We start from the raw sequence: 12234 nt of genomic DNA, 5'->3' as shown, positions 1-12234 counted from the left end.
CTGCACTTCTAGTCTACACCCCAGCTCTTGCATGCATAAATAAATATTTAAAAAATATATATAAATCACTTTGTGAATAATATTCACATTACAACTGCCATCAACTAGGCCGTGCCGGTGGGGCATTTGAATAACTGCTAGCATATGAGCCAGTCATGGAGTATTTATGGGTTTGATGATCCTTTGTTTTTAAATGTCTTATTTTTTTATTTACTCTTTATGTATCTTTTTATATATGTGGTTGTTATCAAGCTGTGTAAAAATATTGTGCTAAACTGTAATCATGGGCCCTAAAGAGTGTATTAAAAAGAAAAATTTCAATTAAATTGAAATAAGACGGCATGAAGATAGTGTAACATTTAGTGAATTTGGTCTTTCCCACCCACTCCATTAGCAAACTCTAAGTCATTTTGAAATGACCTTTTCCATTTTAAGTTATTTTACTTAACTTTTTTTTTAACTTTACTTATCTTTAATTTCACCTATTTAATGTCAATAAAAATGAGGTGCTGTCAGTATTTTTGTTGTTTTGTCTTACATAAGCTTAATTATGTGCCAAAAATTTCAAATTATTCCATCTTAGAATGAATTATGCAATATCAATGTATTTTTGAATTCACATTATGATATTTTCACTATGAGTCTTTCTACTGTATAGGTGGCATTCAGATAAAAAGACAGGTCTCTTTACTCCTGATAGTATCAAAGGGTAGAAAGGGCAATTGTAGGTGTAAAATTATTTATGGATGAAAATCTGATTTTGATGACCCTTGAAAGAAGTTTCTACCACATTATCATATGATTATTATTTTGGTTGCCAGTACTCCCATATATGTTCTGTTGAGAACCATGGATATTCTGTTAAGAATGTTCTGTTGAGATGCATGTGCGCTATATTGGGAAGACAGAAGGATATGGAGGCCGCCCTGCACCACCCTTGTGGTGTCTGTGGGTAAGTGCCATCACCAAATGCTGAGTTCCTCAAGAAGCATCCCCAGTATCCTGTTACACCTTCACAGCGTCAAGGGTAGGCTATGGGCACTCATTTTCTGGCAGCACAGATCTAGCAGGCACAGAATGGATCTAATAGTTGCTTGGGTGGTGGTTTGCTGATTCTGGATCGTGCTACGGCAGTGTGACCCAGAATGGGCGTACCTGGTGATTTTCTCACCTGATGCCTCTCTGACTGTGCCAGGGGAGACAACCTCTTTGGTGTCGTGTTCTGTGTTCCGTGGTGTTGCTCTGGGATCATGCCTGGAAGGCCAACCTAAAGTTCATGCCTCCAACACCAACACATTTTAAGGACCCAATTCTCTGTATTAAATCCCTGTCTTTTTAAAATGGAGTGGTTCTTGTTCTCTCTAACTATTTCCTAACTGATGGCAGTACTGAAACTGTGTCTGTAAGGCTTTATTTCTTTAAAAAAGATCTGAAGTAAATGTGACAATATATTAACATTTTAAAATCTAGGTAGTGGGGACATGGATGTTAGCTATATTTGTGTCTGACATTGTCTCATAGTTTTGAAAACTATTGAGTATAAAATATGTAAAGACCCAATTTTTGTAATTATTGCTAATGTTTTCATATTTCATATTTCTACTGTATTTCACATTTCTATAAAATAAAACTACATCATATCTTAACTATATTGTGTTTTTAAATCGTGGATGTTTGAGGAGGTAACTCATGTTTTTATTAACATAGTGAAGAAAATTCCTATAAAATATGTTTTCATCTAATGGGGACCCAGTTACACATCCTTTTTGCATTAAATCCTTTTTGCATTAAATCCTTTTATAACCAAAATTGCTTAGTTGCTATAAAAGATGGTTGCTCATTTGATAAAGAAATGTTAAGACCCTGATAATATTAAAAAACTTCCATACAAAATAATATCATGGAGATTAATGGCAGAGTAAACTTTCTGTATAAAGGTTTTCTTTCAAATTATCAGTAAGAGGAGAATTAACTTTATTACTTGAACTTATTCTTCATTATCCTAAAATGATAAAATAAATCCAAGGAGACCATAGCAGGCTTAAATTGATGTTATAAATGCAATTACTCTTTGCTATCCTTGCAGCTCTTCTGTAAACCTCAAAACATTTCAAAATAAAAGTTTATTTAAAAAAATTACTATTGCCTCACCTATCAACATCAAACTTATTTCATAAAGATGTTTGCTCAAATTTTGTTTTCTCAGAGTTTTAGATATTGCTTGTGCAAGAGTGTCTATATTGCTGTGAAGTCATATTTTACTTATTCCACTATTTTAACTCCTTGCAATTTTGTTGAAAAGAAAATAAGGGTGCTGTCTTAAAAGATAATCTGGGGGCCTGTGGGATTTTGAATAAAGGAGAAAGTAGGCATGAGCTTTATCTGTCCTTTTTCTTCTCAATAAACTTTTTAAACTAATTACCAATTTTTGTATTTCTGAAAAATCCACTTAAGCCATTCTTATCTCACTCTATTCTCAAAACAGAATATAGTTTTACTTAGAGTGCGGTACAAAAATAGTGCTTAACTATTTACAATAGCTAAGCTTTGGAAACAACCCAAATGCCCAAAAATAGATGACTGGATCAAGAAGATGTGGTACATATACACCATGGAATATTACTCAGCATTCAAAAAAGATAAACACATGCAATTTGCAGCAACATGGATGGAGCTAGAAGGGATCATGCTCAGCGAAATAAGCCAGAAAGAAAAAGAAAAATACCGGATGGTCTCACTCATAGCAGGAATCTAGAAAACTTAAATAAGGGACCAGGGAAAAGAATAAATATAAGAAATAAAATATCAAAATCAACAAAAAACTATGAACCAGAGACACTCTATAGGTGGTGGGGAGCGGAGAAAGGAGGGCTTGGGGTCAAAATAAGGGGGTTGTAATTGTATGGGGAATATAAAAATAAAATTTAAATTAAAAAATAGTGCTTAAGAAAGAGCAAACATTTCATTTACTCTCCAATTTTGTCATAAATTAGGAAGCTCCATTGACATGAGTATTTTCTGTATACTTTAGAGGCATAAGCTAAGAGAAAAGGAAATATTGAAGAAGAATTAAAGGAGAATGATGAGAAGAAAAATGAATAAATGGTTAGACAACTGAAGCCAAGGAAAACCAGATTGTTTTTCTGGAAGAAGTGGAGGAAAGATCTAACAATGGTGTTTCACATGTGTGAATGCTTTTATTAGCAAAAGAACCCATGTTATTTTTAATGAGAACCTATCAAAATTAGAATTTCAAAGTAAAAAAAGCAGTTTAAAGGTTATAGAGACTAAAGATATAATGATATAATAAGGATCTTCCTAATGGTGAAAGTCAGTAACAGTAAAAATAAAAATCCATTTCAAAGTCTAAAAGACCAGGTGACCTGAAAGTGAAAGAAGAGGATGTAACTTAGCATCATAAGAGCCTTTCCTTCCAGACATTTTTGACGAGTCACTAGTTTCTTTATATTTCTGGTAAAGAAATGTTTGTCAACAAGCTTCTATTTCCTCCTGACCTGAAAAACCTCTATTAGGTATTGCACTGTGTGGCCTGGTCACTGACCTGAATACTAAACCAACAGAGTATTGATACTCGATTGCATTGACAAGATTTGTTTTCGTGTTTAAAATGTCTGAAAGCTGGCCCTGTCATACTGACTGGTACCTTGGGACTCCTGGGGAGCAGTCCATTTGTGCGGGCCTCTCTTCTTGTTCCCAGGGGCTGGGATGAGTCAGGATGACCTTCTGCACAGGGTGCAGGCCTCTCACACTGACTCCAGGTAGGGGCTGCCTCTGTAGAGCTGGCTGGATCACTTGCTGGTAGGCTGCTCGAGGATAGTCACGGCCATCTATAGGCAAAGAGAGCAAAGAAAACAGGGCATTCAAAATGCAGCTTCCTTGTGTGAAAGGAGAGGTAAGCTTATAGCAAATTTTTATCTGTACCTATTATGGGTTCCAGCTATCAGTTACTGACCCCACAGTGCTTGCCATATTTCATTACTTTTATTTACTTGATAGTTTTCATTAAGGCGAGCCATTGTTTTTCATTTTTTCTTAAATAAAAACATTTGTGCAATCACGAGTCTGGTCTTCTACTTGGAAAGTACAAAGTTCCACAGAGGCTCCTATTTTAATATGTTGCTTTAGAAAATCTAACCACGAAGAATCTCTCTCACTCCACTCTTCCTAACATAGCTCAAGTTTCTAGTTCCTAAGGCTAGGAGAAGTTATCCCCTTGACAGATACAGAATCTCTATTTTCTCCTTTCCATCTCCCAAGGACACACACATTCTCTGTCTCTCTCTCTCTCTCTCTCTCTCTCTCTCTCACACACACACACACACACACATTCACTCACACTATTCCCTTTTAGGAAGTAAATGAATGAAATCTTGGTTCATACCTTGGGATGTAGCCAACCAGTGGGCAAGATGTCCCAGATTCCTTAGTCCTCTCTTGCTAATACCTACTCGTGCTTGGGACCAGGGCAGTTAGAGAAGACAAGACTTGGAGCAAAGCCAGGGCTGGTGGTGACTTATGTGAATGTGAAACCTAGGAGAAAGTTGACTCTAGCCAGGCCCAGCAGTGGCAGGGGCCTGCAGGAAGAAGGGCATCCTGCCTACCAGGTGAGAGATGAGAACTGAAGGCTGGAAGGAGGATATAGGGAACTGAGTAAAGGTGAAGGAAGACTCTGAAGCATATTCCCAGGCCCAAAGGGGCTCAAGTGTTGGGAAATCTGAGAAGGCTGGGAATGCACCTTAGGTGTCAGTCCAGCCGATAAGGGGTAGAGAGAGTCAGGTGGGTGACCCTGCAAAGGAACCATGGGGATCTAAGTATTGTACCTCTACCCACTTCGTAAGACATCTCCCCTGATCCAGGAGGCCAAGCTAATTAGGGCAAAAAGGAAATTTTCACAATATTTATTCAAACATGTATTGGTCTGTCTTTTTCTCTTGATATAAAGTACAGCAAGTCCTTAAATACCATCCTTTTTCTCAACATTGTTTTCATTTTAAGGTTGATGAGAAAAAAAAACAAATATAGCAGATGTTGAAGTGACAGTTATTGGAGGACCTGATTTTGTAACATGTTGTTTGACTTAAAGTTGAAATTTCCAAGAACATGTTGGTGACATTAAGTAAGGCCTTACCAAGTTTGCTGGCGATGTAGGTAGGATGCATGCAGAGATGTAAAGTGAAATAAAACTAAAAAGTGAGAAAGTGCCAGCTAAGGCAGGGTGGAAGCAGAATATTCAGGGTGAGAAAAGGGGCTAAGAATTTTAGTCTTAATTTATTTAGTAAGCAGTCAGGCATCATTAAGTTTTCAGGCACATGCAGGGGAATGATTGCCCCAAGTATAAAGCAGAAGAAAAAGTGAGTGTTCATTCACGCGAGTACCTCCAGATCTCCACTGTCTGCACTCAGGAAACTTGACTGGATGACCCTGGAAATGTCCCCAAGCCAGTCTCTCAAGCAAGATCAGATTCCCTGGATTCAATCTCTTGTCTCCTTTGACCCGTGACGTCAGCCAGCACCATCCTGTCACACTTCCTCCGGCAAAACTGACCGTGCCTCTCCAACCTAGGATGTCTCCTGGGCCTGACCATGGTACTTATTTGTTTAGGAAAGGGAGGATGATGGAAGAATCTGATGGAACTCTCCCAGTCCTCTGGCTGATAAAGGAGGCCAGGACTGACTTAGAGGACATCTCTAAATATGGGGAGACAGGACCATAGAGACTCCTATGGCCTAGGACAAGATCTGCTGCACAGATTTTGCTTTTATAGCCTTCAGGGACAGGTCAGATACCTTCCAGGGGGTCCAGATCACTAGTTGGGGTTACGGGGTAACAGGTAGGTCACTCTGCTGCTCCTTTTCCCCAGCTAGAAAAGAACAAAAGTGCTGCTGCCTTCGGGTCACCACACTGGGGCCAGCCCTTCATTTATATGAGTCTTGTATGAGTGGACTGTTTACAAAATCAGCTGTAGATATACCCCCATCCCCACCCCGAGTTCTCCCATTGCACTTAAAATCTGTGTGGTCAGGTCACTGCCCTTCTTGATCTCATCTCTTACTATGTTCTCATAAGCTTACCCAGTCCCAGTGACCTGACTGTCTTTCTTTACCCTGAACACCCCATATTTGTGCCCACCTCTTGTACCCTGAGTTTGCCACCCTCTCTACCCAGAAAGTTTTCACCCTTTATCTTACAGACCAACATGTCATTTGGGGCCTCAGCTTTTACCTGTTCAAAAAAATCCCCTACTCCTACCCACTTGCCTTATCTCATCCCTTATTTTACTGTCTTCTTAGTGTTTATCTTGTGATTGTGTGAATACACACAATTCTTATAAATTTCTTGTCTGCTTTCCCTATTGTAATGGAAGCTCAGTGAAAGCAAGGACCATGTTTACTACCGTGTTGATAAAAAAATGAATAAAGACTCACTAGTCACAAAGCTAACTTCACACACACAGAGAAAAGGGGGCCATTTAGGATTCACAATCTGCTTGCTAGCTCTTGAGTTTTCTAGATGGTCTCCTCATCTGCTGTCCATTTTGTTTTTCTATCTCTCTGTCTGTCTACCTATCATCTACCTAATTTTGTTAGTGTCTCCCCTCTGGTAGCATGAAAGAGAAAGACAAGGTAAAAGAGAAGAAACTGCCAGTGGCCTTGAAAAGTTTTGTTTGGGGTCATTTTTTGCTTCCTATATCCGTTAAGGAGTGACTAATAATGTTTTATTTGCTTTATAAGGACTACCAAACTCTAATCATTGGACTTGTTTCTTTTCCAGAAAACGATGTTAGTACTGTTAATCAAAGGCCTTTGAATCAAGATCATATGATTTCTAACAGATTATTTCGTGCACAACATGTTTTTGTCTCATAGCAACAATCATATCATTAAAATCACTAAAGCATGTGGGCTAAGTGTTTGATTAGCTGTAGCTTTAATTTCTGAAATGGCCACCTGTGGTAAAAATTTATTTCAGTGTATGTGAGCAGATGAAAATAATCCACCTTATCTATTTTAAAATTAGGGCACTGACTATTAGGGTACACTGTGTTGTCCTTTGATTGTTTAAGACATAGAAATATTGAACATCAAGTTTTCCCTTTTGGAAGTGGAATTTGGCTGGTTGTACAGAAAATTTGCTAAATAAAAACTAAGTCAGGTAAATGAATATATTTTTATTACTCAAGTTTTAGTCATTCTGTTCCACTATTTTTGGACCAATGCTTGCTAGTTTAATTGGAAGATATATCTATATCTATATCTACATGTATAAGCACTTGCTAGATAGCAAATAGTGTTCTAAGTTCCTTATTTATGATAATACAGTTCATTTTCTGTTTTCTTAAAAAAGTCTAACTTAGAATAAAATCCAGATTCCTTACAATGGCCCTAGCATCCCTCATCTTCTCACACCATTCTATCTCTGCTCCAGCTTACTCGTTTTAATACCTGATCCATACCAAGCTCCTTGCTTCCTTGACCCTCTCATCTTTTAGGTTTCTGCTTAAATGTGTTCTCAAAGAGGTCTCCGCTGACATCCTGTCTATTAAATGTCTTTTCTAACATCTGGTTATTTCCTTCCTAGCATTTATACTGAGGTTTTTTTGCTGATTTCTCCTTTTCTGTCTCCCCAGTGATCTACGTGATGGCAATTGTATTCACCATTGCCTACCCAGTGCCTAGCATAGGACTGGGTAAATATATATTGAATAAATTGGTAAAGGAATGGAAAAGTTTTGTTTGTGAATCCCATTGACCTCAGTTCTAATCTTCTTCCTCATAGGACAATTAAAGGTGACCCTTTAAGGGTCTGCTCAAGACTAGAGATCATTCCTTTCCTCAGGAAGTAGAGAAAAGGAATTTCCTTTTAGCCACTCAGCTCATACTTATTGAACTAAAATTTGACTAAAATTGACTAATGCTTCATTTTAGTCACTCAACGCGTACTTACTGAACCTACATAACAAGGCTTTTGGTGAACAAAGACAAATAGGAAATAGTTCCTCATGAGTAGCTCAAAATAAGTGGAGAGGAAAAGAAAAAATCTATGTGTCTGTGGGTGTCTGTTTTGAAACACAAACCCACACTTGTTAGTGTGTGAGAAGGGGAGGCATGCAAGTCAGCATCCACCTACTCGATAGACTTCAGAATCAATGCCCCAAAATAGCTCTTCCACTGACTTGTCCCTGGTGCCTAAAATTCTGCCAAGAGATTTTATTTTGTAGGAGACAGAGGGTAGGGAGCGGTGGGTGATGTGATAGACAAGTGATCTGTTATCATGGTAATCCTCAATTCTGAAGCAGTGTTAATCCAAAACAAAAATACAAACATTGGGTCTCCCCTGGTGGCGCAGCAGTTGAGCACTGGGCTGTGAAGCTGCCCGCAGCCTCTGCAGCGCTGGTTCGATCCCTGGTCGCTGGAGAGGGTCCCACATGGCACACAGACCTCTCCTGCCACCCGCTGCTCCCCTCAGCAGTGTATTTTGTCAGTCTGCCTGTTCTGTTCCCCGCTTTGGCTCTGGTGAATTCTCTCACCCTCCTGAATTTCTGACTGTACCCAGTGCTTGTATAAATAAATAAATAAATCTTTTTTTTTTTTAAAGTGAATTATTTAAAAAAAAAAACAAACAAAAAAAAAAACCCCAAAAATACAAACATTGTACAATGATAAATGGGTGCCCAGAACTGTATCTTATTTGTCAGTCTTGTGATCCTCTTGGCCTGGTACACAGCCCCATGTTACTGGGATTTAACCACTTGGAATTTGTAAACCAAATCCTAAATGAGGCTTTCTACTTATCAGTCAAACAGTCAACATTTTTCTTCCTTATTAAGAATGGTATTATAAGAGTTTATGAGAGAGAAAATAAAATCTGATTTTCAAGCTGTCAAAAGACATCCTGATATAATGCAGTTTAGTCAGGAAACAAAATGGCCCACATAAACTATTTCAGGAACTCCCACAGCTGTAAGCAGCTGTGTTGCCTAAAAGACAACCCCTTCCTTTATCATTTCTTCCATCTGGTTTATTTCTTCCTTACTTTTAATTGTGCATGCCCGCTAGCATACAAACAATTACTTTTGAGGGTCCATCTGAGCAGTAGTAGGCGTGGGCCCACAGTTTTATAGATCCAGTTTCCGTGGTAGAGAAAGTAAAGTTTTTATAGTAAAATACAAACTCTTCTGCTTGAAAGCATTCCCTGCCTCCCCCAATTTATTTGTCTCCTGGGTTTTATTTGATGGCACAGCCACGATCTCTATTCTAGTGACCTTAGGAGGAAGAATTCCCAGGCAATAAGAAGCCAAAGCCTCCAGATGGTGGGGAAGGGTTCTTATTTTCACCTGCTTCAAAAAAATTTTTTCTTCTTATTTTCACCTGCTTCAAAAAAATTTATTTTTTACATGAAAGGGGTATCAGTAACCATTTTTGCTTGAACTTGCAAAGGCTAAGATAGGCTATTTACATGGTGATCATTATTTATTTATTTACAGTTTCATTAACACATGAGGAAGTAATGCTCTTCTAGACAAGGGAAACCATGTAGTCAGGGTTTCCAACTGCAAGAGCATCCCTTAGGTGAGCAGCTTTTTTGATGTGGTTTTGTTGGCAATTAAGTGCAGTTATAGCCCTGATGTGAAATTAAGCATTTGTACACCTGCTTTGAATACTTAAAATCTCTGCCAGCAAGAGAGATCTGGAAGCAGAGGGCATGCTACAGGGCTGGGTGCAAGATCCTTTTAAATGATTATAACAGGAGCTGCTAGTAATTGAGCTCCTTCCACAAGCCAGCTACTTTACTGAGCCTTCAATATCAACACATTATCTCATTTAATCCTCACACCAACCTTCCTAGGAGCCACTGCTGCTGCAGGCCTCATAAATATTTTGGACTTGCCCCCAAAAAACACCATAAGCACTGGGCTTCCCTGACAAAACCAGTTCAACCCTGACCATCTTCTCTGTGATTACATGACCACGGGAATATGGATCACAGCACAGCAAGGCAAATTAGGGGGAGCCTGCCTGTGCACCATAATTTTCCCTTCTTTTTCTTTTTAACTTTTATTTGTTTTTTAATTATAAAAGTAATACTTGTTTGTTATAATAAATTTAACAAACATATATAAGGTTAGAGGGGAAAATCAGCTCATCTCTTTAATTCCCTATCCTCTTCTCCTCCACTGTTAACAGTGGGGTGATCCTTCTAGACTTTTTAAAAACATATCTAGTTCTAAAAAATAACACATGTGGGATCAATGCTGCATTTTGCTTTTCCACTTAAGCTTTTTTATATCAGAAAGTGTATTTTATTCTATGTAAAAGAGGCCCAGTAGTCCATAAATGTGTACATAAGCTAGAAATTACTAATTGTTGCCTTCATTGATAGATTTTTTTTTAGTGGTGTTCATCTTTACTCTAATACAAGGCTTCCTTATTCAAGTAATTTTAAATGCTTATTTAATGTTTCTATAGAATAGAACAGCTATTGAATGGCAAGTGAACAGCTCGGCCACAGAGGAAGCACTTTCAAAATTTTAACAAAGATTGAAACTGTCTTCCCAAAGATTGTACCAATTTACACAAGAGTAGATGGGAGTGTTCATTTCCCCATAATTCCACCCACACTGAATGCTGTCTGAGGTTTTTATTTTAGCACACCTAATTAGGAAAACGTTATCCTTGAAAATTTTTGCATTTCTTAAATTTAGTAACATTAAGCTTAGTTTCATATGCTTACTGGCTATTTGTATATCTTCCATGAATTATTCCCTTTTCCTGTCCAAAGCTTCTCCTCTCTGCCTTTCATCATTTTTCTTGGCTTCCAGGACCCAAGCACCCCCTTTGTCCCCAACCTCAATAGAAGGAAGTAATATAGAGAGAGTAAGGGGAGAGGGTCTGATGAAAGAAAGCAGGTCCTGATGTATCAAAGACTAAAAGTGTTCCCAGTTGTGTTTGCATTTTAAAAGAGCTTGCCCAGAGGGGACAAAGTTTGCCTCCTTCCACTGGATTGCTAATGGTACCCTTTCAAACTTCAACAGAAAAATATTCTTAAATAGAAGGCTCTTTCTGGGACCCTTAAAATTATAGTGAGCCAATGTTTTCTTTGTCTCTGTAAGACCTTTTGGTAACTGTGTGGGATTAAGACCTTAATGTTAACTGTGTGGGATTTAGTATCTAGTAGCTCTGGACTAAGTATTCTCACTTATATACAATAATCAGCTGAGTTAACCAAAATGCAGATAAAAACACACATAACTTTTGTCATATCACTGCTTATTGGGTCAGAAACTGGAAACTATTTAAAATGTACAACAATAGAGAAACAAGTTGTAATAAACAACTTGGTAGGGCCATCAGATGGAATACCATGTAGCATTTTTAAGGGATGCTGCAAGAAGTGTGCTGGATGTTACCGGAAATTGTTTTAATTTTACCTAAAATATATATGCAAAGAAAAAATCAGTAGTAAATATGTAAAAACCCCAATAAGGAATTATATTTGATGGAAACACAAATTAAACTGTGGAGGCATATTTCAATTATGAGAGCAAACAAGTATCATGATCAGAAAAATTATTGTTCAATGCAGAGAGTAGACTGCTAAAATGTAATTTATATTATTATTCTCATAAAATTATTCTTTTTTAACCTGGAAATCATTGATTAATAAACACAATCTTGACCTGCTGTAGGGTAAAGAAAATGTCAGGCTTTTCTGCCCTCCCGCCATCAGGGTAGATGATGGATCCTTGCAGTCCTGAATGCATGCCTGATGGTGGGTACCTGGAGTAGGGTGTGGGCATAGGTAGATGGGATTCACCTGGGCTGAGACTGGGCTTTTAAGGGCGGCGTCACGGTAATGCCAGCAGAAGCAGAAAGAGAAGCCTAGAGAGAAGCAAAGAAGCAGAAGCAGAGATCACCAGAAAGAGTGAGGATTTTCGGGGGGCTGGAAACAGGGCCTCATATCAATGCTGTATCAGGAGACCAGCACAAATACGTCAGCACCCCTGCCTGCTGTGTACCGGGTAAATCCCAATAAAAGACCTGCAAAAACCACTGAGGGCTCTGACTCCTCCTTTACCGGGTCTGCTGGATTAGAAAACCTGAGCTGTGTCCATTCCTGACCCTACACCTGCCAAGGTTCAGTTCTCAGTGATTCACTCTTCAGGAACGCTGCAGCCACACCCATCTGTTATTGGACACTCAGAGCAGACATTGG

At 38.5% G+C, this 12234-nt stretch overlaps 1 protein-coding gene across 5 annotated transcripts in view; it reads right to left on the bottom strand.

The window, feature by feature from the left end:
• TRAF3IP2 (TRAF3 interacting protein 2) overlaps positions 1-12234 on the bottom strand; it is a gene marked incomplete at both ends in the record, with an annotated part of 29487 nt that overhangs the window by 14786 nt on the left and 2467 nt on the right. For 2 of the 5 annotated variants that reach the window (XM_084228583.1, XM_084228580.1), the window contains one exon: positions 3659-3848. In XM_084228583.1, the coding sequence (XP_084084709.1) occupies positions 3659-3848 (190 nt within the window). Of the gene's footprint in view, positions 1-3654; positions 3893-12234 lie in introns of all 5 variants that reach the window. The other 3 variants (XM_084228582.1, XM_084228579.1, XM_084228581.1) reach the window with 3 other exon arrangements.

Source organism: Talpa europaea (assembly GCF_964194135.1).
Source record: "Talpa europaea genome assembly, chromosome: 2".
NCBI lineage: Eukaryota > Metazoa > Chordata > Mammalia > Eulipotyphla > Talpidae > Talpa > Talpa europaea.
Note: the sequence above shows the minus strand (reverse complement) of the source record. Positions and strands in the feature narration are given on the sequence as shown.